Source organism: Canis lupus, chromosome 9, assembly GCF_003254725.2.
Source record: "Canis lupus dingo isolate Sandy chromosome 9, ASM325472v2, whole genome shotgun sequence".
Lineage (NCBI taxonomy): Eukaryota > Metazoa > Chordata > Mammalia > Carnivora > Canidae > Canis > Canis lupus.
Window position 1 is genome coordinate 14967679 of NC_064251.1, and position 26287 is coordinate 14993965.

At 44.5% G+C, this 26287-nt stretch overlaps 3 protein-coding genes across 5 annotated transcripts in view; all 3 read right to left on the bottom strand.

Annotated features, from left to right (window-relative positions):
• Positions 1-3153, bottom strand: part of MAP3K3 (mitogen-activated protein kinase kinase kinase 3) — a 69777-nt gene extending 66624 nt beyond the window's left edge. Inside the window, exon 1 of the mRNA XM_049114601.1 lies at positions 3134-3153. The gene's annotated coding sequence lies outside the window, so the exon portion shown is untranslated. The remainder of the gene's footprint in view (positions 1-3133) is intronic.
• LOC112652952 (translational activator of cytochrome c oxidase 1) lies at positions 1196-13444 on the bottom strand. Of its 2 annotated transcripts, none has more exons than XM_049114604.1 (5): positions 12939-13444; positions 11649-11755; positions 9956-10083; positions 9276-9453; positions 1196-3198 (listed from the first exon to the last, which is right to left on the bottom strand). In XM_049114604.1, the coding sequence occupies exons 1-5, from the start codon at positions 13219-13221 to the stop codon at positions 3169-3171; spliced, it is 726 nt and encodes a 241-aa protein (XP_048970561.1). In that variant the 5' UTR covers positions 13222-13444; the 3' UTR covers positions 1196-3168. The 2 variants fall into 2 exon arrangements, with proteins under 2 accessions (XP_048970561.1, XP_025292449.1); XM_025436664.3 differs by lacking the exon at positions 1196-3198 and adding an exon at positions 5545-8952 and having other exon boundaries at positions 12939-13442.
• Positions 13445-18221: 4777 nt separating this feature from the next.
• The window catches only part of DCAF7 (DDB1 and CUL4 associated factor 7), a 30548-nt gene continuing 22482 nt past the window's right edge, over positions 18222-26287 (bottom strand). Inside the window, exons 6-8 of one of the 2 annotated variants that reach the window (XR_003131803.3) lie at positions 25322-25439; positions 22845-23082; positions 18222-18285 (exon numbers count right to left, since the gene is read on the bottom strand). Coding sequence is in view for 1 of the 2 variants with exons in the window: in XM_025436521.3 (XP_025292306.1) it covers positions 22910-23082; positions 25322-25439 (291 nt within the window). In the remaining variant the exon portion in view is untranslated. Of the gene's footprint in view, positions 23083-25321; positions 25440-26287 lie in introns of both variants that reach the window. The other variant, XM_025436521.3, reaches the window with a different exon arrangement.

Consider the following 26287-nt stretch of genomic DNA (forward strand, 5'->3'; position numbering starts at 1 on the left):
GAACTCCCTCCCCTCTTTCTCTACACTCCTTTCTTCCCCCTCCCCCTTATTTAATCAGAGCCCTTGTCCTGTTAGGTTTGTTTGTTTGTTTGTTTGTTTTCCTCCAACAAGCTTTTAAGTGTGTCATTCTCCCACTTGACTAGATCCCTACCCAGTTTATTGTAGTTCCTAACTATAATAATCTCTCTTCTGGGAAGGAGAGAAGGAGTAAAGGGGAAAGAAAATTAGTAATTATCAGTCATTTATACAATGCCAGGCACATCATCTCATTTAATCTTTCCAGTAACTCTGAATTAATACTATTTGCATTTTAATGATAAAAATGAAGCTCAGAGAAGTTAAGGACCAAGTCCAAGGGGTAGAGCCAGGATTCACACCAGGTCTGTCTGCAACCCAAAGGTCACGTTCTTGTACCAGGCCAGTATTTCTCAACTGCTTTTTCATTATCACTCCTCTCCTCCCCCAGGAGAAAATTCTGAATTACTTAATTAAATGTGAATTCTAATGAGAGAAATTAAATGCTAAGGAATAAGATTTCATCAAATAGGGTTGAGCTCTGAAGTCTATATACCATTGTATTATCTAAGATTTTTTTTTCACCCCTTAGGAATCATTTTTCACCCCACTGGGGTATCACCCTGGCGAGAATGTGTGTAGTAAGCCACTGCTAGAAGTCCTCATCTCCCAATCTGGGGCTCATATCTGACCCTTAATTTTACTGACCTGTTAGATAAATATTTTAAAAAGACAACAAGTGGGGACACTTGGGTGGCTCAGAGGTTGAACGTCTGCTTTCAGCTCAGGGCGTGATCCCAGAGTCCTAGAATCAAGTCCCACATGGGGGGAGCCTGCTTCTCCCTCTGCCTAGGTCTCTGCCTCTCTCTCTGTGTCTCTCATGAATAAACAAATAAAATATTTTTTAAGAATTTAAAAATAAATAAAAACAAAAAGACAATTAGTGGAAATCTAGTACTTACTCCATTGCCTATATGGTTTATTCAGCAGCTTCTCTTGGAATGTCTAAAACACAGCTCCAATTTCACAAGTTTCACACTGAACTCCTTATACTTTCCTGCTCCCCCTAAAATACCCTGCTCTTCTATTTTCCCAATTGTTGAAATACAAACCTAGGAGGAGTCTTCCTTGGTTTTTCTCTTTCCCTAACATCCCTGTATCAAAGTCTTCTCACCTCTGGTTTCTTTTCTTTCTTTTTTTTTTTTTTTTTTTTTCCACCTCTGGTTTCAAAACGTATCTTAATCTAACACTTCTCACCACTACCATCCTTTTTTTTTAATTGTTTTTTTTTTTTTTGTTTTTAAGATTTTATTTATCTATTCATAGAGACACAGCTAGAGAGAAAGAGGCAGAGACACAGGCAGAGGGAGAAGCAGGCACCATGCAGGGAGCCTGATGTGAGACTCGATCCCGGGTCTCCAGGATCAAGCCCTGGGCTGCAGGCTAAGACCGCTGCGCCACTGGAGCTGCCCCTCACCACTACCATCCTGGTCCAAGTTGCCACCCTCTCCTGGATGACTGCCCTCATCTCCTAACCCGGTCTCCTCTGTGGCCACCTGAAAAATGTTCTCTACACAGCAGCCAGAGTGATCCCTATAAAATGTAATTCAGATCATGCTATCACCCTTCGGTTAACCCTCTAATGGCCACCCATTGCACTAAGAATAAAACCCAAACTCCTTGTCGTGGTTTTTCAGGCTCAATAGGAGCTGGCCCTGCCATCTTCACCTCCTTTCTACCTCTCTCCCACAATTACTCTTCTGGCCACACTGCCTTCTTAACATATTTTGAACCTACCAAGTCCAGGACCTTTGCACTTGCCATTTGTTCTACCTAGAATGCTCTTCCTGAAGATGTTCCCATGGCCAATTCCTGCATTTTATTCAAGTCTTTGCTCAAATGTCAACTCTTCCGAGTTTCTAAGCACCCCATCCAAAATAGCCTCTCTCTCCATCATTCTTTAGCCCCATATTCAGTCTTATTTTTCTTCATAGTGACTAAAATTGTAGGTGTGTCTTTCCTCTATAATGAACATAAGCTATGCAGCAGCAGGGATTTTGTCCTGTTCACTGCCTTATCCTATCACCAGCACTTAGAATGCTTGCACATAGTAAAGAACTACAGTACAACCATGTAAGTCTTTAATCAAAAAACAGCATTCTGATTTTCCCTCCTTCTAGCAACTGCTTTCTTTGAGGGCTTCATTTCCATTGTCTGTTCCTTAACTGGCCATCTCAAACATTCGCATGCTGAAGTTACCACACTAGACTTTCTTCTGAGCTCCCAAGATATTATCCTCTAGCCTCCAATAGATACCTCAAATTCTACAGGTCCCAACTGAATTCATCATTTTCTTCCATAGTTCTGTATTTCCTCTGCCATCAACACTTTCCCAATTTGGACCTGTGAATTCTCTCCCTTAGAGAACTTCCTCTCCATTTCCCTGTGTCCATGACTAATCTTAACCATGTCACCAATCTGTCCATTTCTCTTCCATCCTCAGGTCCACCATCCTACTTCAAACCCCATGTAACAGTGTCTGCTGACATCACAGGGTGATCTTTCTAAAACTCACAACTGAGGGCAGCCCAGGTGGCTCAGTGGTTTAGCACCACCTTCGGCTCAGGGCGTGATCCTGGGGATCCAGGATCGAGTGAGTCCCACATCGGTCTCCCTGCATGGAGCCTGTTTCTCCCCCTGCTTGTGTCTCTGCCTCTGTTTCTCTCTGTGTCTCTCATGAATAAATAAATAAAATCTTAAAAAAAAAAAAAAACCGCACACCTGATTCTGTCATGCTCTGCTTAAAACCTTTATAGTTTCCTATTGCCCTTAGGATAAGTGGAATACCTGGATGTACTTAAGAAGGCCTTTCAGGACCCAGGCTATGCTTCTCCAGCCACAAGTTTTTCCACTTCCCATCTCTGCCAACCCCATCATTCAGATCTATGTTCTGGCCATGGGGAACTACTAGAGTCCATCTTACCTCTCTATCTCTGCATCTGCTATTTTGTTTTAAACACTCTTCTCCTCCACTCTTCCCCACTCCTCTCATTCTTTCAGGAAAGAACTAAGACTGAACATCACTCCCTCCAGGAAGCCCTTCCAGACAAATACTCACAATTCTGGGTACCAGGGCACCTAGTACTTTCTTCATCAAATCACCTGTCCCACTGTCGTAATTGCCTTTAAGGAAGTAAGCATAGAGACAGAAGCTGTCATTCAAATTGGTATGCCTAGCATCTTTCACAGTACATTCAAAAAACAAGTATTTTTTTTAATGAGTAAGTGAACCTGAACTGGGGATGTTAGTAGTTGAATGTGATCTCCACAAGTGTGCCCTTGTAGTTGTGTATTTCTTCTCTTTCTATACGGTTTCTCTCTTCACCCTTCATTTTCCCTATGTGAAGCCTCCCATCTGGGCCATGCCTTCTCAAGTCTGTTCCCCTGGTTTTATAGAGTAGATGCCCCTGGTTAAATACTAAAGCCATACCTGACCCCAAGGATCACAACCTGCCCCTAATGCTTAGGGCCTCAAGCATCCTATGATATACCAGCTGAACACTTTCTTTTTTTCTTTCCAGGGCATAAGGACACTTGGACACTAGATAGGGAACAATAAACATGAATGAATTTTCAGGAATAGCTCAATGAACTTGGTATAAAAAAGGAAAAACAAGGGGTACCTGGGTGACTCAGTCAGTTACGAGTCAGATTCTTTTCTCTCTCTTTTTTTTTTTAAGATTTTATTTATTCATGAGAGGCACACAGAGACAGAGACATAGGCAGAGGGAGGAGTAGGCTCAGGACCCCAGGATCACAACCTGAGCCAAAGGCAGATGCCCAACCACTGAGCCACCCAGGCGCCCCAAGGGTTAGACTCTTTTCGGCTTAGGTCATGATGTCAGGATTGAGATTGATTCCTGTGTCAGGATCCAGGCTAGGTGTGAAGCCTGTTTAAGATTCCCTTTCTCCCTCTGCCCCCTAGCCCTGCTTATGTATATGTTCTCTTAAAAAAAAAAGTTACCATCTGACTTGATAAAAAAATTTTTTTAATTTTAAGATTTTATTTATTTATTCATGAGAGACAGAGAGAGCGAGGCAGAGACACAGGCAGAGGGAGAAGCAGGCTCCATGCAGGGAACCCGACATGGGACTTGATCCCAGGTCTCCAGGATCATGCCCTGGGCTGAAGGCAGTGCTAAACCACTGAGCCACCTGGGCTGCCAAAAAAAAATCTTAAAAAAAAAAAAAAAAAAAAAGATTTTATTTATTTGAGAGAAGAGAGACAAAGAGAAAGAGAGCATGGCAGGCAGAGGTGGGGGGCAGGAGGGGAAGGAGCAGAGGGAGAGGGAGAAGCAGACTCAGGGAGCCCAAAGTGGGATTTGATCCCAGGACCCTGAGATCATGACCATAGCTGAACGCAAACACTTAACTAATTGAGCCACCCAAGCACCCTGATGACAATTCCTTTAATTCAGAGGTAAAGAATATATTCAATCACCAGTTCAACCAGTTATTTTATCTGCATTGTTTTTTTTTTTTTTTTTTTATGATAGTCACACAGAGAGAGAGAGAGAGAGAGGCAGAGACATAGGCAGAAGGAGAAGCAGGCTCCATGCACCGGGAGCCCGACGTGGGATTCGATCCCGGGTCTCCAGGATCGCGCCCTGGGCCAAAGGCAGGCGCCAAACCGCTGCGCCACCCAGGGATCCCTGCATTGTTAATGAATGATATGTATACCACTGAAGATTTTTACAACCATGATATTTTATATATTACTGACATTAACTAATAGAGAAAAATTGCTTTTCATTTATAAATTCCACTTTAAATTTATCCTAAGGAACACTTTGCAAGTGAGCAAAGATAAGTAATGTTCATTGCAGCATCCAGGATACATTGTGAAGTGAAAAAAAAACAAAAACTCATAAAGCAGAAACGTACAGGGTGATCACATTTCAGTTTTTAAAAAATGTTCATTCAAACTTAGTGGGGGGAAAAAGGCCAACATTTATTGAGCACTTACTATTGCCAGGCACTCTTTTAAGTGATTAACATAGGTTAACTTACTTAATTCTCAAAATAGCCCTATGAGATAGGTACTATTATCCTAATTTTATAGACAAAGAGGTGCAAAGAGGTTAAGTTCTTGTCCAAGGTTTCTGGCAATTAAGAGTTGAAATTTGTTCCCCAGTAGATTGGTTCCAATAAGTAGAATACAGAGTAGATTGTTAATGGTGGTTATATTTTAGGAGGAAGGGAATCCCTCCAGTTGAGGTTCACTTACTCATTCAAAAACCATAGATGTTACCTCTTTCACATGGACAAAAGAAAGACAAGAGGAAAAGTAAAAACTACTATCCTCCTCAGTGTCTGGGGAGGGCATAAGGAAGAAAGCGGTTTGGGTCAAAACTAGTGTGGTATCTATCCTAACACTTGCCCTGGCCAGACCTACTGGGTCATTTATTTCCTCTTCAGAAGGGTTCCAGAAGTGTCCCCAGCAATTCAAATAAAAGTCTACAAGTTGGGGTCTCTTCGAGTGTGAAGTTTTATTGACTCTTGTGCTCTAAGTATCAGAGAGTAAAGCAAAAAAAACAAAACAGAAAAAAACCCCAAAAGAGTAACTCAGCCTATGAATTTCCACTGTTGGCTGAGGCCTCTGGCAGAAGGAAGGCAGCTATGTACCACGTGAACGCTTCCTGTAAGAGTCAAGGCTATGGATGGAACCTATCACAAATACTTCCATCCCATGGAAAGGTCACTTGAAAGTGAGCCGAAGCCAGCTGCAAGGCATTGAATGATTCTGTCTGCTAAGACAATGACCAAAGATAAGGCAAAGGCAAGCCAAGACCAGATCTCATTCTTTTGACTTTAAGGTATGCCTGACTCCTGGCCTCTCACATGCTGTCTCCCTAGCTGGACAATAATGTGACTTGTTTTCTTTTTTAAAAAATGTTCCCCCTGATTAAATATATGATTGTTGAAAAGTGACATCACCACCCAGAGATAACCAGTTTTGAGATTCTGATACACTTCCTTCTAGTCTTTTTAAGTCCATAGATAAAGTATGACTATATTTTAAAATTTGGATCATACTATACAGAGTTTTACATCTTTGTTTTCCATTTAACATTACACTGTAAACATTTTCTGACATAAAATATTCTTTAGAAAATAATTTTTAGTGGCAGAATAACTCATATTCTCTCTGCTTAACTATTCAGTTAAATAGTTATTTAACCTATGTAGCTAAGGGTCTCGTTAGCAGAGTTAGAGGCAGTACAGGTCCAAATAAGGTTTCATTTCTGCCTTTGCCATGCTAGCTGCAGGAAAGACTGCAGGGCACCACCAGGGGTCAGTGCAGAGCCATCCAAAGCCCTGCTGTAAGAAAACTAGTTACAAAAATCCTTAAATCCTATCTATTAGAGGACTATTCACAAGTACATGATTAGCCAAGTTCCCTTCCACAGTAGGCTCTCCTGGTGCAGACTTCTCAGACCAGAAATTAGGAGATTCTTCCAAATTATATCATAATTATAATCAACATTTACAAAACAGCTATTTTTATAAACCAAGATCAATGTAAGATGTAGTATTAGGCCTATTCTCACCTGCTTGCTATGTGACCATTTGTGCATAAAATTGGCCTGATTATTTCAGTCTTGCTGTGAAAATCAAATAACATAAGAAAGTATTCTATAAATTACAAAGCAGCACTTAAACTTTAAATTGCACTATTTTAAGAATGTGCTCATCAGATATTTTGATGAGTTATCTCCTATAAAAACTAAAGAATGTGAGGCACCTGAGTGGCTCAGTCAAAGTGTCTGGCTCTTGATTTTGGCTCAGGTCATGTTCTCCAGGTTGAGACTGAGCCCGATTATCAGGCTGTGTACTGAGTATGGAGCCTGCCTGGGATTCTCCCTCTTCCTCTCACACACACACACACACACACACACACACACACACACACACACACACTAACTTTTAAAAAACAAAACAAACTAAAGAATGCCAGGTAGTATCATGATTATGAAGTGAGGTGGAAGAGCATATGCTTTGGCATTTTCATGGATTATTTCATTGTTTTTTTTTTCTTTCCTTAGCCTTTGCTCTCCAACTGCTAAAGTCATCATGGAATTAGTAACCGGTTTTTCCTAGAAGCTGAAGTTATTATTTATAGTCAGCCAATTTGGATTTTGTTCTTTTCCTCATTTACCTGAAGCTCCTTCAGGAAAATTATTCTGATCTCAGAAATGGTTTAAACAACTTAAGAGTAGGTAAATAACAGGGATCAAAAAGCCATTCCAGGCCTGACATATTTAATGGGCTCCTGACATATTTAATAGGTGATTGGCACTCCTGGTCTTTCTAAACTCAAAAGTGACACTTAAGGGGAAAAGGTATAAAGGGCAAAAAAAATAAATAAATAAATAAATAAATAAAGGGCCCTATTTCCCAGCTTGCCAGGATCTGAGTCAGTCCTTCACCCTTCCTTCTATTCTCATTTCCTCTCCAGTTGCCAATGCCCCATCATTTGCCAGCAGGGATGAAAAGGGGCTCGAGTGGGCATTCTGGTAACCAAGTAGCTTTGAGAACCAGCTTGTCATCGCCTCTCCTGAGAGCAGTCCAATATGCTGAAAGGTCTGCTCTGATCAATCTCAGAACACAAGGGGGTCTGGATGAAGCAGGGCCTGGGAGTCCCTTAACATTGGCACTGGATTTCCTACTGAGTTAGAGCCTTAAGCTCTTTGGCAGAAGGAGGGCACAGAGACCACACGAAAATAACAAGGATGCATGTATAGCTCCTGCTGCCCTAGGATAGCTCCAGCAGACAGAAGTCCTGTGTCTGACCTCAGAGGTCCTATGTCTTAGAGCAGGATCTAACACAGAGTACCAACTGAACAGTTTGTGCTCCTGTTTTTTTTTTTTTTAATTTTATTTTTTTTAATTATTTATTTATTTATTCATGAGAGAGAGAGAGAGAGAGAGAGAGAGAGAGAGGCAGAGACACAGGCAGAGGGAGAAGCAGGCTCCATGCCCGGAGCCCGATGCGGAACTCGATCCCAGGACTCCAGGGTCACGCCCTGGGCCAAAGGCAGGTGCTGAACCGCTGAGCCACCCAGGGATCCCCTGTGCTCCTGTTAAATACAGTTCCTGGTACATAAGTGTTTGACAAATACTATTAGCATGACAAATGACACATTTGGGCCACCAGACCAGCACAGAGTGGTGCCTGTAGAGATCTACATTTCTCTGGTCAATTAAAAAAAAAAAAAAAAAGTCCTGGGACTGGAGTAGTGGAACTAAACCTACAGACTTCAAAGGAAGTCAAGAGGGTCCCAATAGCTGGATAAAAACCCAGGAAAATGCAAGAGCTATACACTATGAGTTTAGCAACCCAGATCAGTTATATTATATAAGAGCAGTTTCTAGTACAAGGGCCTTCAGGGCACCTGCCATTCCCACAAGGGCCAACTTCCTAAGATCAGAATCTGATTAGCTGGTTGGCTCCACTTTGCATCCAGCAGGGCTGCGAGACACCAGCAGAGCTGACAAAGAGGCCCCATTGAGATGCAGTGACTCCCTTGGCCACAAAGCTCCAGGTCTTGATTTTATGCCTCCTAACCTGCTAGGCCTCCAATCTGCTTCAATCTCAGAGTTGCTGCAGAAGCCTATGCTCCAGAATGAGCTGCAGGTTGCCTAGGAAGGACCCCAGGGGCACAGAGAGCCTGGTTACTCAATGTTGTCATAGACCTGGATCACATCTTCATGGTTGCCAAGAGCCTGGATGAGAAGGGCGGCCTGCTCCAGGTCAGCGTCAGCCAGCTGCACCTTTGTGTTGGGGATGAATTCTAGTGAACAGGACACAGAACACAAGCCCAGGGAGTCCAACTTCTTCCTCACTTGATGCAGTGAAGAGGCATCACATATAAACTAGGGACAAAAGAAAGTCAAGAGGTGAGGAGCCAAGAGATAAAAAGGAGAAAGCCAGTCAGAACTTTGCAAAACCTGAATGGAACGACTATAATGATAATTCTACTAGCAGAGATACAGTTTTCAGACTTCTGAATCCTTCTCATAGTCCTCAATAAAGTAAGCCCTATCCAGTATTCATGTAATAAATGTTTGTGCAATATGTGAACTCTTTATGTCACTTGTACCCCAGGGCACAAGAAAGAAGAAACAGAGAAGCAAGCCTTAACACATCTATTAGGGCTCTCTCAAAAGTTCACTAAACACTAAGGCTTCATACTCACTTTAAAAACGTTCTTTTCCTCTTCATCTTCAGTTTCCTTGACATCTTCAGCTCCTGCTTCAATTGCCAGCTCCAGGGCACGCTCTAGGTTCACAGCTTTTTTCTCTCTGTCCTCCACTCCAACCATGATCACCCCCTTTTTGTCAAAAGAGTGGCGAGCTCCATCAGCCATCATTCCCCTCAAAGGAAAGGAAACATACCAGATTAAATGCCTGGAGACACTTCAATCACCAAATAGCACTACATTCTAATACTCTATTTCTCACCCAGCCTTTGGAGTTTATACATACTTCTGAAGGAGAATATGCAGCTACCCCTGGGCAAGAGAAAAACCCAAACATACCCCCATCCCCTTCTTTCTGCCCTGAGTGGAGTTTAGTAGATACAAAGACGTCATCATTTAAGATTCCAGTCTTGGTGGTACATTTTAAGACCTGGACATCATATGGCTACAGATAGGGAAAATGGAACAGAGGGCCCCTCCTACACTTGATGAAAAAGTCTTTTGGATCCTGCCTCATACAGAATGAAATAAGGGAGAAGAAATGATCATTTCTTTGGATTCTACAGATGAAGTATGCTTAAAACTTGAAACACCACCAGGAACAACAGTTCTTTCCTTGCAAAGATTTGGAATCTCAAGGCTTCATACCTTTCTACTCTCCCCAGACCTATACCTACCCATTCTTGTTCAGGATATGTCTGATGTCTGAATAACATTTGGAGCCACTGTTAGATAATGCCTCAATGAGCAGAGAAGAGCCACCAGGGCCTCGGCCCTCATACAGCAAATAAACATCCTTGGCTTTCTGCAATAAACAACATGAGCACATTTTCCTGTTTCTCAATTCCTTCTTGCATCCCAGCCCAGAACACAGATACTGACTCGATGGGATGGGCACTCTGGGGTACAGCTTCAGGTTTCAAGTCTTTCTTGTTGTCCCCTGCCTCTGAGAGGTGACCCTTTGGGACCAACTTTTGAGGTAATTGCAAGTATGACCCCTTACTGGGAAGGGAGTCTGTTTCTCTGGTCCCTGAACAATCAATTAGCCATCACCTCGTTTCATTTCCTTCCTGTCCCAGCTGAATCTCACATCTAACACACATACCAGCCCCCACAAACCCACCAAGACTCATCCTTCTACACTCATCCTGCATGAAACCCACTTGCGAAGTCTCCTACCCCTGGGGTGCTCAGTATTGCTTTAGGAAATAGCACACCCAGGGCCTATCATAAGAACCACTGAAAATAGTATGGTCACAAAATTCAAACAATAGATCAACAGATTAGCGACTAATCTAATAGGACCTCCCATGCCACCTCCACTTATCCCTTGCCCACAGATCTGACCTTCACCACTCTCTCCAAGCACCCTGCCCTGCTGCCTTTCCAGGAACCCTCAAATGACAATTTCTTCCTTCTTCTTTCACAAAGGAAATAAAGGACCACCAGGTATGTGAAAATCCTCTACTTACACTTAACTGCATCACAGCCTACATGAAGGCAGTGTGTATAATGGTTAGAGACTAGGTTCTATGGTCTGTCTGGTTTTAAATCTGTAATTTTCTTGACATTATCTTGACTTGGTCACCTAATCTTTATGTGTCTCAGTTTCCACCTAAAGTTGTTTTGAGGATTCAGCGAGATGATGTATACAAAATTCTTATCAAAGTGCTTGACCTAGAGTTAGCACTCAATAATTATTAGCTATTAAGATGATTATTACTTCCTCAGATGACCTGGGCGGCTAGGTCAGTTGGGCATCTGCCTTCAGCTTGGGTCATGATCTCAGGGTCCTGGGATCAAGCCCCATGTCTGGCTCCCTGCTCAGGCAGGCCCTTCTTCTTCCCCTCTCCCTTCCCATTCTCTCTGTCAAATAAATTAAATCTTAAAAAAAAAAAAAAATTACTTCCTCAAATCCTTCCTACTTGTCCCAGAGGAAGAGATGTCCTCTCACCTGGGCTCAAAGACAATTCCCATAACTGGTCTCTATATCCTTGCCCCTCTCACCATCACTGTTGCTCTGTTTCCCTTTCTACTGGCTCTTCTCCTTCAGGGCATAAATATCTGAAAAACAAACCCTTCTTCAATCTAACATTCCCCACACTGTGCCTGTTTTTCCTACCCTCACCTCACACTCTGGCTGAATAGTCCTAGGCCGTCTGGTTCTGTACATTATCTACTCATCCTATCCTTGATTGGGCTCCCAAAACCAATGTCCAAAGTCAGAGAGACACCAGAAGGCTCTGCATTGAGAGTATCAACCACAATGTTACCCTTCTTTTTGATAATCTAAGGCCTGTTTGGTGGCCTTTCAGACATGGGCCCTGGAGGGGCTGTGATCAATAACAAGAAGTGAAACTGAGGACATACCCTCATTTTAAGCGATGCTTCAATCGTTGACTTGGGCATGTGCTTGCTGCGACACACCTCTAAGATGTTGGCCAGACTGCTATTGAGCTCAGGGTTGGGGCCTCCTTCTGAGAAAGAGAGAAAAGACTGGGTGAAGACACCTCATTACAGCCAGGAGAAAGAAGGGCTTTCTGCCTCTCTACCCTCCCCCAGCAAAAAAGGTAGAAAGTCACCACTTGTCTCTCAGTTAATTTAGGACATTTAATCAGTGTTTGAATGGAATATGGAGAAGTATTTTGGAAAATAAGTTTCTAATTCACTCTGTAAGGATGAATATCTTTTTGTTAGGTTTCAGAGACCACTTTGCATCAGATGAAGAGGTAAGGGATGAAAATGGTACCAAAACTTCCTGGACTTATTAATACCCCTTGTTCTGACTCTATTATTTTGTGTGTAATTACTGAAATGCTCATATGACAGCATGTAATCATGCCGTCTCTCGGGGTGGGGGTTTTCCTCATTATTCTGTGTCACCAGTGCACATAACAAATACTCAACAGTGTTGATCTCACTCAATAACAAGAATTAGAAGAAAGCAAAGAGAAATATCAGGCGTGAGTTCTAGGGGTAGATTAGTATTTACTGAGTGCCTATTATGTGCCAGAAACCTCCATAAGGTGGGTACTATCCCTGTTTTATAGAAGGAAACTGAAACTGAGCAAGGTTAAGCAATTTGCTCAAGGTCCTACAGTCAGTAAGTGACAGGAACCAAGTCTTCTTAAGCCCAAAATCCATGATTTTTACAGGACTCTTTCTCCACTCCTACAGGTATCGAAATACCAAAACAAAACCAAGAAAGGAAAAAAAAAGCCTTCTTGTAGTGGCTACACAATGGGAAAAGACATGGTTGCAAACTTACCTTCTGAGAAAATGTGTCTTGGGAAACTGAAGCTGGGCAAGTAACAGCTTTCCTCAATGCCCCTGCCACAACTTATGTGCTACCAGAGGTGGCTAGAGGGTTCGATTGGTCTCTTCAGGCAAGATACCCAAGTGACCTTACTCTTAGGGTCTGTTTCTATGAAGTACCCAGCTACACACTAGAATGAAGTCACTTTTACCATTATCATCCTAATAGCAACTCCCCGCCAAACAGGCAGGCGCTCAGCATCTGGAAAGGCGAGTGGAGTCCTACAATGTCGGCAGGTCTTTTGAGCGTTTATGAAGCGGGCAACGGTGTTCAGGAAGGACCAAGGCTCACGGTGGTCACTGATTTAGCTGTGGGCGCAGAGAGGGCAGCAGCGGGTGACTTACCTTTAACTGCCAGGCGGATGCTCAAACAGAGCTTGGAGAAGATGCGACTCCTTTCGGCATCCTTGGGACCCTTGATATGCCGGACTTTGGACCACTTGTTGTGCCCGGCGGGGACCGCCGCGGTCAGGTGCAGCGTCCTGCCCGGAACGGGGATGCGGCCCGTGGGCTCAGGCTGGGAGGCCGCGAGGGTGGGAGGAAGAGCCGCCCGGACCCCGGGGCCTCGCGCCCCCCACAGGCACCCGGCAGCGACCCTGCTCAGGCTTGAGGCGGCCCAAGTTGCCATCGACCCCGACCTTGGACCAAGGTCAGCAAGAGCAGCCAATGAGCGGCGGCCAAGGTCAGCCCGTGGCGCCCGTGGCGGGAGCAAGCAGGTCCTGAGCCTGAGGCCGCCTCCACCCGCGTCCACCCGTCACCAGAGACCTCGGGGCTCAGGCCGGCCCGGGGCGGAACGCGAAACACCCGATCCCATCCCCGGAAGCCGGGGTTGAGTGCCCTGGATAATGTAGCACACTTCCTTTTTCCCGGTCCGTTCCAAAAACGCGCCCCCACCGACCGCAAATTCCGTTCCGCCTCGCGGTACCTGCTCCTTCCTCGCACCTGTGCCGAGCTGGGGTCAAGGCGGGAGCGACTCTGAGAGTCCAACTCACATTTTTTAGCTGTAACGAAGAGTTCACTTAGGAATTTATTATTATTGTTCTTGCTTATTATCCAAGCTACTTTGTGATGGACTCGGCATTCTCCTCTTTGTACCTTGCCATTTTAGAAACATCACATTGCGCCTAGAACTTTCCCCAGTTCCTGTATTCAGCACAAACCTGGGTCTTTGCTGATCCTTGTTCCACTTCACTTCACCTGGCTAAGTTTTTCTTTTTCTTCAAGATTCAGTTCGGACATCATTTTCCACCTAAGAAAACATTCCCTAATTCTCCAGTTGGGCTCAGATGCCCTACTTTGTGCTCACATGACCCTTCATACACGCCTATACCCTAGTACTTAACTTTTTTATATAAAAATGTTTGTCTCTGCCACAATATTAAAATTCTTAGAGACTTCTTAGAGAGCAGGACAGAACCCCTGTGTCTACCACAGTTGTTTTTTTAAAAATAAGTTTTATTGACATAATTCATGTCATACAGGTCATCAACTTAAAGTGTATAATGGTTTTTAGTATATGCGTTCATAGATTTGTGTTGCCATCACAATTTTACATTTTAGCCACCCCAAAAAAAGAAACCCTGTACCCATTAGCAGTCATTCCTTAGGGGTTTTTTTTTCTTTAAGATTTTATTTATTTATTCATGAGAGACACAGAGAGAGAGACAGAGACACAGGCAGAGGGAGAAGCAGGCTCCCTGTGGGGAAGCCTGATGTGGGACTCGATCCCAGGACCCCAGGATCCCAGGATCATGACCTGAACCAAAGGCAGATGCTCAACCACTGAGCCACCCAGGTACCCTCATCCCCATTTCTTCACAATTCCCTCAGTCCTAGGATGCCACCAATTTACTTCTTCCTCTATGGGTTTGCCTATTCTGGATATTTCACATGAATAGAAGAATCATGATACATAGTTCTTTGCAACTGGCTTCTTTCACTTAGCATGATGTTCTCAGGGTTCATTGATGTACCATGTTATCAGTATTTCATTCCTTTATTATTGTCAAATAATATCCCACTGATGAGGGATCCCTGGGTGGCGCAGCGGTTTGGCGCCTGCCTTTGGCCCAGGGCGCGATCCTGGAGACCCGGGATCGAATCCCACATCGGGCTCCCGGTGCCTGGAGTCTGCTTCTCCCTCTGCCTGTGTCTCTGCCTCTCTCTCTCTCTCTCTGCCTCTCATGAATAAATAAAAAATCTTAAAAAAAAGAATATATTTTAAAAAAATATTCCACTGATGAACACACAACATTTTATTTATCCATTCATCAGTTGGACATTTGGGTTGTTTCTACCTTTTGACTATTATAACATTGTCATGAACATTCATGAACAAGTTTTTACATAGACATGTTTTTGTTTGATGGGTTGTGTAATAACTCTGTTTAACCTTTTGAGGAACTGCTAGATTGTTTTCCAAAAACAGTTGCATTATTTTATGTTCCCACCAACATCATATGAGGTTTCCACTTTTCTCCACATCCTTGCCAACATTCGTAATCTCTTTTTGACTATAGCTGCTGCCACCCTAGTGGGTATAAAGTGATGTCTCATTGTGGCTTTGATTTGTGTTTCCCTCATAACTAATGATGTCAAAGATCTTTTCGTGTGCTTACTAGCTATTTATATGTGGCATTACTTTTTTGTTATTTAAAATATACTTTAATATGTTACTTTGAATAGCAAAAAGCAAATTAAGGGAATTTATAATCACAAATAAGCATAAAGGCCAAAGTAAAGTCTGAGAATGCCCTAGTCCTATCAGCCTAAGTCTACCAGGGCAAACCTGTAGTTCAGCAAAGTCAGGCTATGGACTCAGTACAGCAAGGAAAACTACACACCAGAGGGATGGGGTTGGGGTGTCCCACCAAAGGAAAAAATAATTATAGGATTATGGGGATAGGTGGAGGTTAGGTGAAATGTCAATGAAATAGAGTTTGATAGGCTCAAAGGAACACAGAGCTATATGAAAAGTGGATCAACGTCAGCTCTGAACTGCAAAACAGACCGAGTTCAGTTTCCGTGGAAACTACAAAGCTAAATTGGGGAACGTTGCGTTCAGAAACCACTGCACTGAAATTCTGGGTTGGAAATTAAGGCTGCTTCTCCAAGCAAGACCATTTTCACTGATATAATTTCAAATAGCAAACTTTCTGACAGTCTGTGATTTTAGGGAACAAAATTTCTCAGTGAATTAAAAAAAAAGTCACTCAGAGACGGAAATTGTAATGACACTGTAAGCTGCAGGTGTGCTTGGGAGAAATATTGTTTCCTGTTATCTTTGCAGCTGGTTCTGTGTCTGTTCATCTGTGATGAACAGCAGGGCAGAATTTTACTTTCTCAGTCTGAGCTAATACTTCCTGTCTGAAGATAAATCCACATTTATCTCTAAAGCCTGGTTTTCAGGATCATTGAAATCATTAACATCAAGCCTTGGTTGCTGATTTGATGGTATGGCAGAGGTATAACTAGTTATCCACCACTTTATTTCCTCTTCTTTTTTTTTTTTTTAAGACTTTTTTTTTTATTTATGATAGTCACAGAGAGAGAGAGAGAGAGGCAGAGACATAGGCAGAGGGAGAAGCAGGCTCCATGCACCGGGAGCCTGATGTGGGATTCGATCCCGGGTCTCCAGGATCGCGCCCTGGGCCAAAGGCGGGCGCCAAACCGCTGCGCCACCCAGGGATCCCTCCTCTTCTTAAGCAGACAGGCAGATTATCTTTCCTGACCTTCCTTGCAGTTAGGTTGAAATCCTGTGACTAAATTTGGCAGATATGGACAGAACTATCCTAAAATATTTTCCCCTCCCCAAGCAACCTTGGAAGCCACATGTGCTGGATGACGTAGCTAACAAACCTCCAAAGGATTTCATGTAAGCAGAAAGTAAAAATTTGTTGTGTTCAGTCTCTGTGATTTGGGGGTTTGCTATTGCAGCTTAGCACAGGCTATAGGGTTGCATAATGCCAGTGTGACTCTCCCAGTGATCCCCTTAAAACCCAAAGAGCAGGAATCTCATATTTCCCATAAAATACATATTGTCAGACCGTAGAGCACAGTTCTAACAGAGCCAGCAGGTGCTCATTTTGCCACATAGAGTCTAAACTCTTGGAAGTGGTTGTTTGTTTTTTAAGTAGGCTCATCATGGGGCTTGAACTCACAGCCCTGAGATTAAGGGTCATGTGCTCTACTCACTGAGCCAGCCAGGTGCCTCATAAACTCTTAGAGTACATACTTCTTTTCCCAGACCCACTGCTGATGCCCCCAGCTCAATGCTTCTGACACAAAGGTGGTTCCTAGGGGATCCCTGGGTGGCTCAACGGTTTGGTGCCTGCCTTTGGCCCAGGACACGATCCTGGGGTCCCGGGATCGAGTCCCATATCGGGCTCCCAGCATGGAGCCTGCTTATCCCTCCTCCTGTGTCTCTGCCTCTCAGCCAGGCAAAGAAGCTGCCATATTCTCAAACTCTCTCTCTCTCTATGGCTATCGTAAGTAAGTAAGTAAGTAAGTAAGTAAATAAATAAATCTATCTTTAAAAAAAAACAAAGGTGGTTACTTGCCAAATACTGGCTCATGGAATCAATCACAATTTGCCCCTCTTCTCTTCCCTTGAAATGATTAAACATGAGGGCAGAATGAAAAAATAAATAAATAAAAGGAGGGAGTATCCAACCAGGACTTAGAGCTTCTGAATAGCAGTGGGGATTGGTACTCCTCCATCTTACCATGTTGGGGCGTAGGCTGAGGAAATTGGCTTGGACTTGGAAGCCTAGCCAGCCATCAGAACCTGGTGTCCAAACCCACAGGGTGTGGGAGTTATCACTTGCCATCTTTCATAGCCAGTAGTTTACTGAATCCTGATTACCCCGTCTCTTAAATCTCTTCAGTTATGCCCTGTCCTCCCATCCCCCACTGCTCCTGCTTTAGTTCAGGCTTTTAGTTTTTCTCGTCCTATTATAATAGGTGAACTGACTCACTGTTTCACCCACTACTCGGGCATTTTCTTCACTGCCTCCTAAAGTGCAATTCTGAGCATGAGTTCCCTCTACCTAAGTTTTCCAAAGTCTCATACAGGAGTAAGATCTAAACTTTCTGCAACTCACAAAAGACTCTGCCTGTTCTGGCTCCGGCCACATTTCCCACCCTTCCCCATTAAAACCCCACATCAACTTATAATTCTCTGAATGTGGTCCTATTCTTTCTGGCCTCTACAGAGTTGTACATGGATGTTCCCTCTAAGTATCTTTCCCTATTTCTAGAGAACTCTTAATCAGCCTTCAAAACTCAGTTCAAACATCCCTTGTCTTGTGAAGTTTTCTCTGACCTCCCCTGGCTCCTACCCAGGCATAGGGGATCACCACCTCCTCAGGGCAACCAGTAAGACTAAACACACCCGTATTGTACAACATGGCCAGGAATTGTTTATGTGGCCTGCAAGCAAGTTGAGGGTCATGGCCCCTGGCATAAAGTAGGTGCTCTGTGTTTAACTGATAGAGGTGACTCAGGCTATCAGTATAGTGTGATGGGCTAGGGCAGACTCTAATTCCCCAGCCAGTGTCTCCGGAACATAAGCACAGTGGCAGAATGGGGAGAACTGAATTCATCACAAGAAGAAATTCAGTCAATCTATACATGTTCAAGTTTTATTACAAAGTATGATGGGCAGAAAATACGGTACTTCTTATACAGGAGGCTGAAACAGAATGAAAGGGTGAAAATTAGGTTTAATATACTCAGGAAGCAAGAAATAAAGTCATAGATGTAACACTCCACTTTCAGGTGCCTTTTGAAGTAGCCTTCAATGGAGATTTACCATTGTGGTTTCACAGCACAGTGTTAACATTTTATTACAAGCCCTGTGTACAATCAGTCCTGTGATAATAATTTTTAAAAAGAAAAATGGTGATAGTACAGTTCTGCAAGGGGGCAGCTTCCTCTCCACCTGACCATGGGAGGTCACAAAGCCTAGAGTGTAGAGGAAAAGCTTAAATATATAACAAGAAATTAAGTTCAGACGAACTAGGCTAAAGAGGACAGAATTGATTGGCTAGAGCTTAACATCTCGGAGAACAAGAAATCTCCATTTTCTACACAGAGGTTTGTACAATCATGCTACAAGTTCACACTCGGGAGGAGATGGGGGGAAAGTCACCAACAGGGTCATAAAATACACAGGAACCAAAGCAAATGATTCATACTCAACTCAAGCAAGTCAAAACCTTAGCTCAACAAGTTTTGTTGCACACTGGATTACCACAACCAACCCCAGGTGAGAGCATTTCTCTTAATAGCAGACACCTCAAGTCCATCTCCACTGAGTTGTCCACAAGGTGGGTCCTTGTTAGGTGTCTGTTACACAGACTGCCAACACCTTTCTTCTTGAGTTCTTACTTTCACTAGCTTATTTGTTTCTGGTTTGACACACCAGCCCAAGCCTCTTTGAGAAGGCACCTGCATGTTTCCATACCTAAAAAATAATATCCACAAAGTAGCCTGAAAGGACCGGGCCTGTACTGTGTAGTCACATCTTTGACTTTGAGAGCCAGCAGCAATGACAACGGTGGGAGAAGAGGAGGGTGCAAGTGGGAGAGGCAGGCAACTCTCTGCAATAGAGACACTGGGCAGATGGCCCAGGCAGTATGGAGAACCTCATCCAGGGTCACAGTGACGCTCAGCTCAGCTCAGTTCTCCTCCCTGGGAAATCCCAACCTAAGTGCCGGGCACGACCTTCCTTCCTCATCCTGGAGTGCAGAGAATAGAGGGAAGCATCTGCTCTGAGAGGCATCTACTCGAATGGTCTCCCTTACTCCAAGCCAGCCAGGCAAAGAAGCTGCCATATTCTCAAACTGGGGAAGGTGGCAGGATTGTACATGTGTGGTATACCCTGCAGCTCCCACCTGTCCATACCGCCTCAGACTTGAGGCCCAAGCTGCAGCAGGGAGAACATTCTATGGTAGCAAGGCCAGAGAAAGAGAAAAGAAAAGGGAGGGGAGGAAAGTTGTCAGGATTGTTTATAAACCTTTGCTTCCTCTGCTCTGTACAAACCTACAACCAAGAAGAGCCATGATCTGGAATGGTCACAGGGCTTCCAAAACCTGCGGACTGTTGCCACCAAACATCACCTACGGGTGCACTGCTGCAGGAAGGGACTCCTCTGCCCAAGCTGGCATTGTGTCCCCATGGTTACCCACTGTCACAGATATCTGATGAATGGTCCAAAAAAGCTGATACAGGCTGAGGGCGCAGACTCATTCCAGGGCCACCCCAGACCTTTCATGCCTTCTAATATTTTATCCCTTGATCTAAAGAAACCATTGACTTTCTCCTATATTCTAAATCTCTGAAAATTTCAGCCAAAACTTTCATCAAAACCTTGCAGGAGTCTATTTTTTTTTTTCTGTTTTCTACCAGATCTTAACCAGTTCTCTTTGAGAGCTGATCCCAGTTCTGATAAATTCTCACCCATTTATCAAGTATCTCCCCTCTTCAAGCCCAGAGGCAGTTTCATTCCTTCCTAGGAGAGGGTTCCAACTCTTTTGGCTGTAAATACTCAAGCTCCTGAAGGACTTGTACCCATTCACCAGTTCTCTGATGTGGAACCTGAAGCCGAATTTCTTCAGTACCTCTTCCTCCCCTCAAAGCAGACAAGGAAAACAAAGACAGCTTTGGTCCAGGGGGCAGGAAGGGCCACCTCTACTGGGAGAGCCAGAGCCCAGGCTTGCTGCCACGTGGCCTTTGTAGGGGAGTCCTGGCCACTGCTCTTCTCACAGTCAGGGAGAGCAGATCCAGAGCCTCCCACCCATTCTTTCTGGGTGTCAATTTGAAAACCTAAACAAATTAAACAGATACTTGCTTTTGAAACTACAACAGATTTCTGCTTCTCAGAGGATGTCTGGCTAGGAGGCTTTCTCAGTCTTGAGAATATAGAAATCTCCTCCTCCACCATGAGGCCACCTGGCCTATGGTATAAACAGAGGCTAAGGTAGCCGGGACTTCAAAATACCAGCATCTCAGCAGCTGTAAGTGTGTTTGCTCGAGGAGACTGGGGAGTCTCAACCGGGCCGCAGGCAGATGCCCAGAAGGAGGACCACCTCATCCTAGGGAGGGGTGGAGAGGTCTGAGAGCCCATAGGGCAAAGAAAAAAACACCAAAAGTTGTTGGTTCCATAGTAAATAGCAACTTTATGCAAATATATTCTAATTACTACTATTTATTCCCCCTGATTATTTTCCAGTTCCAGTTGACAAATCTTCTCACCATTCAGACCATGTTTAAGTGTAGCTCAGGAAAGGAATCTTAACTAAGAACTCAGTGCAGTTAAATCCTGCCCTAGCAGGACCAGCCCCTCCTACCACTCTGACCTCCATTTCAGACTGCTTTCCAGGGGAAGAACCTAATGGCCTCCTAGAGCGACCAACCATCAATTTAGACTTGCCACCCTTAAGAGAAGGACCCTCAAACCACCAATACAATTACAAGCAGAGGAGGGTTCTAACCAAGAACTGCTCACTTTACACTGCTGAACGACACAGTGCAACTGTGGTAGTAAATGCAGGAAAGTCAACCTCAAGTGGATGACCAGCTAAAGAGCCTCAAAATCAGAATAAGAAAGTGAAAAAGTAGAAGGGAGAATACACTAAGAAGAGAGCCTTTTTCTTTGGACAGGTGCCTGTGTAGTAAAGCAAAGAACTGTAACTTTGCAGATAAAAATACATCTGCTCTGGAAAAGGAGACTCAGCCAAGAGTTTAAGGGCCCAGGAGAACAAAATTGTTATGTTTCTCAAGAGCAGATGAGAACCCAAGTGGACAAAACCACCAGCCTCAAGGTCTGCTATTCTCCTACCTAACAGCTGCACAGTCCAGAGGGGCTCAAAACCCTATGGCAGAATGCGACAGACCAAAGTCCCCCAAGACTCTAAGCATGTCCCAAACCCTGCCAGCCCAAAGACTCATCTATCACTGGAATCACACACAAGCCCCCTGTGTGAAACTCATTCATGTAACGGAAACAGACACTGCAGCCTGCAAGTCCAATACTGCTCAGAGCCTAATAATGGGGGCCGGGGGGAGGTGGTTGACAGGTGTGCAATGATTGGCTGGCCCTATAGCTAGCTATCTATATACTTGATGGCCTGGGATTATCGCAGCCCATCAGGCCACTCCTTCCAGGAGCTGACAGTCCCCCACACTCTCAAGGAGATCTTGTTCAGAATCAGACAAACAGACTACAAGTCTCTCAAGCAGGACTCTCTCACTCAAAGAGCGGTCAACCATCAGTCATAGTAAACTAACCAAACAGAGATACTAAGGTTCAGCGTACAGATTGTGCTTGCCTATCATTCAAGACATGAAAGTAAATGGCCTGGGGATTACACCCAGAGGGAAAAACAGACTCGGAAATGATGTACTGGAAATACACTCTGAGCTCAGCTTTTCTGAAGCTATTCCCTCCAAGTCAGGCACGCTGTCTCTCTCAACTCTAACACATGCCCTGTAGGTCCTGGTGGGGTCGAACAAAGGTGCTTCAGGAAGGAACCGGAGGCTTCACGTGTCTGTTTTGGAGCCCAGAATGCCCTTGAGAAGAGCCAGGCTGAGAAAAAGTGAGAAGACTGGCCCACTTCAGAGCACCAAGGCGGTCTGGGACTCCTGGTCAGGTATGTTGCACTCAGGCAGTGATTCAAGAAGGCAAACTGCTCATGGGGTCGAGAGCCCAGTGCTAGATCCAGGCACTGAGGGCAGAGAGGAAGTGCTAATGGGGTGGAATAGGAGACAAACAAAGAAACCAGGAAGAGTAAAATTCTTTTCATAAAAAAATTAGCCTGATAGGTAAAAAATATACAAAGTTGAAATTTGTTAAAGACATTGATAATAGGAAGAAAGACAACTCCAGATTGGTATTTGTTCCCACTTAAGTACTGACATGACATGGACACAAGATTGCTGCCTTGGGCAGCAGACAGGTAAGAGACATCTGGGGCAGATGAATACAAACATAGCCGGTGCCTGCAATGCTTATTAACACAACAGCTGACAAACAAATATACATAAAATTTTAATGGAGGAACCAAAGGAGAAGAGAAAAGGAGAGAAAATCTTAAAACTCAGCCCTGGGCTGAGGAGGTGCCACACAGCACTGAGCCTGGCACAGACAGTGATGGGATGACTGACCAGGAACTCCTAGAGCAGCTTCTGGTAACAGTGGTGCAAAGCAATGAGAGACATACTGGCCACCAGAAACACGTTTCTTCTTACTTTGGGGATGGGGCAGAGGCAGGAAACACACAAGCCCCCGCCTCGTGGGCAAGGCGCTGCCAACGCTACACTCTGAGTATCTCCAGGCAGTTGTTATAGCAGATGGCAATCCAGTCGGGCTGAGTCGATGCCCATTGCACGTTGTTGATCTCTCCTTCAGCTGTATAGGCCAGGATAGGGTCCTCGATGGCCCGGGGCATTTGCTGGATGTCCCAAATGAGAGCCTGGTGATCATCCGCTAATGACAGAGAAAGCCAACAGCAAGGTCACAACTCAGACAAGGAGGGGAATTCAGGGTGGGTGGGGGGATTGTAGCTTATAAAACATTTGTTCCCAAGATCCCGCTGAGGGAGGTTTTATTTCAAGTCCCCATTTTATAGATGAAGAAACTGAGACTCAGAAATGTTAAGGCACTTTCCCCAAGCCACAGGGCTATCTATGCATGCAGCCAGTGAATGGCAGAGCCAGGACATAGAGCAAGGCCTCTGAGGTGTCCCAAAGCTCCAGGCACTGCCACAGAGCTAGGCCCACGGAGGGACCTAGATGGGTGCCTCTCACCTGGGGCAGGTATCAGGAAAGGACGATGGGATAAAAGTGATCCCCAAACATGTCATTTGCAGCCACTCAAACTACTTGAGCAATTAAAGATCCCTGTCTGATGATTCAACCTAATGGGATTTTACCCCATTTTATGGAGTTTTATACTTCAGTGAGGTGTTACACAGATGATATGAAGTGCGAGTGGACATGTGCTATTAAAAACAATTTTCCTCAGAAAAGCTACCTTCTTTGCCTGGGAAATACTGGAAAGAAGGTAATTGCCTTAAAAAAAATACATAAACACACGAAAAAGGACTAGAAGAAAATACACCAAAATGAGCACAGTGGTACCATGAGAATGGCAAAGTTATATTTACTTTCTTCTAGTTAGTAAGTTCTGTAAGGTTGTCATTTACTTATATAATCAGAACAATAAGTTCTTAATTTAAGGGAAGAAGAATAAAAAGGCAGTGACCTTCAATACCACATTATGCCCTGATCTCATCAGCCCATCCTGATGTGAAAACCCGTCTCTGATACACAGGAGAGCTGAGGAGCATAAGAGGCCAGGCTCATGTGGGTAACACTAGCCTCCTGCCACGGCCATGTAACCCGGGCGAGGTACACGATGCCCTTCTGAGGGACCACTTCTGTCAGGAGCTATGTGGAGCTGTTTGAAACGTTCAGTGCCTCTAGAGCACTGAAGTCCTTCTCAGTAACACACTCAACCAAGCCCACTCCTCAGCCACGGCTCCTTCATCTGCAGGGACTCAACCCAGGCAAAGGCAGCCACCAGGAGCAGAAGATGGGCTTCTGGTGAGGGCACTGGTACTGTTCTCCACGGACAGGGGTTAATACCATCCTTTCTTCCTCCTCCCACCTTCCCCTACCCATACCCCTGGTGGGAAAAGAGGCAATAATGAAGGGGTCGGACCACAACCTGAAGTGCAGAGGAAGGCAGAAGGCCCTAAGTGACATACAGGAGTGAGCAGAGGGTCCAAAACACAAAAGTTTCATGCCTTTCAAATTAATATGAAATAGCAGAAAACCAACAAACTACTCTGCTCTTTTGGCTCCATCATGAACAAGGAAATGAGGATGCTACTGATTAGCGAGGAGGGGAAAAAGTATGTTAGAAAGAAACCTGAGGCAGTGAAAATGAAAACATGAGGAGAATATTCTGGGGTGAGAGCGGAATCCCGTCTGTGTGAAATAAAGGGGCAGACATTTGTACTGGGAGCATATGTGGGCATAGGCCCACATAGAAAGTTCTTGAAGGAGACATACCTATGGAGAGTGAGACTGGGGTGGAAATAGGACAGGAAGGAGAGAAGAGGACCTTCACCTTCCTATTTTATATACCTCAGTATTATTTTAATGTTTAATCACAGATTTGTATTATTCCTAGAATACAAGCACATTGACAGCCAGCATATTTTTGAGGGGTATTCTTTTTGGTATTCAAATGGTGAGGTGGGGATGACAAGTCACACAGCACTGATCAAGCCACACAGGGCCTTCAACAAACTCAGAGCCTACTGCACCATGTCCAGTCTCCCCAGGGGGCTGTCAACTTTGACTATTCCCAAAGATTCTGTTCCATCTAAGAGTGACTGCCCCCTCCTCCACAGTCCTGGAGCTGGGTCCTCTGTGCCAACTAGATTTCAGGGAGGCACAGCCTTTAACTGATACATGATGCCAACAGTATATGGCAAAAGCCCTGAAATCACTGAGGTATGAGATCATCTGGAAATTTGGACTACTTCAATTTCACAGGTGAAGGGAGGCTCTCAACTGAGCTACTTCGTTAAATCTCTCAAACCACTCTTAGTAAATAGTAACGATTATAGCTCTAAAGAGACAAGAGGAAGATCTCCTACCCCTGTCCTCCCCCTGGCTCCTCCCCACCCCCACCCCACCCCTGCCACCATGATTACCTGCAGTACAGATGTGGCAGGACGAGTGCGGGGCCCAAGCAATGCCATTGACACACGCTCGGTGGTTGTTCAACCTGGCAACAGGTGTGCAGGGAACTCGGACATCCAGAATCACTACCTGCAGAAATAACAAGTAAAAGGCCCAGGAACCTCAGGGTATAACAGGAAAACAAACGAGACATTACAAGAAAAAAAGATCCTAAAGTATAACATATTCATTTGTGGATTTAAAGACCATTAGAGGGATCCCTGGGTGGCGCAGCGGTTTGGCGCCTGCCTTTGGCCCAGGGCGCGATCCTGGAGACCCGGGATCGAATCCCACATCGGGCTCCCGGTGCATGGAGCCTGCTTCTCCCTCTGCCTGTGTCTCTGCCTCTCTCTCTCTCTCTCTCTCTCTCTCTGTGACTATCATAAATAAATAAAAATTAAAAAAAAAAAATAAAGACCATTAGAGGCAGAGGGTCTTGGTCCCAAAAGCAGTCTTAGGATTGAGGAAAAAGAAAACAAAAACAGGCAGTTTATAGTCTATATGTGGGATCCCTGGGTGGCGCAGCGGTTTAGCGCCTGCCTTTGGCCCAGGGCGCGATCCTGGAGACCCGGGATCGAATCCCACGTCGGGCTCCCGGTGCATGGAGCCTACTTCTCCCTCTGCCTATGTCTCTGCCTCTCTCTCTCTCTCTCTCTCTCTCTCTGTGTGTGACTATCATAAATAAATAAAAATTTTAAAAATATATATATAGTCTATATGTTAAGCAACATAAGGCCTTCAGACTGATAAGGAAGGAGTGAAGCAGGAGTAGGTAACATGAATTTGGATAATCCACCAAGTCCTATTGGGTGCGTGTACTATGGATTCCATGCGAGCTTGCTGGACAGAGTGAGAGGCCTCTCCCCACAACCCCCAAAGTAGAAACTGAAATGTAAGAAGTCTGAGGTACCAGCTTCACCAAAAGTTAATCACTGCAT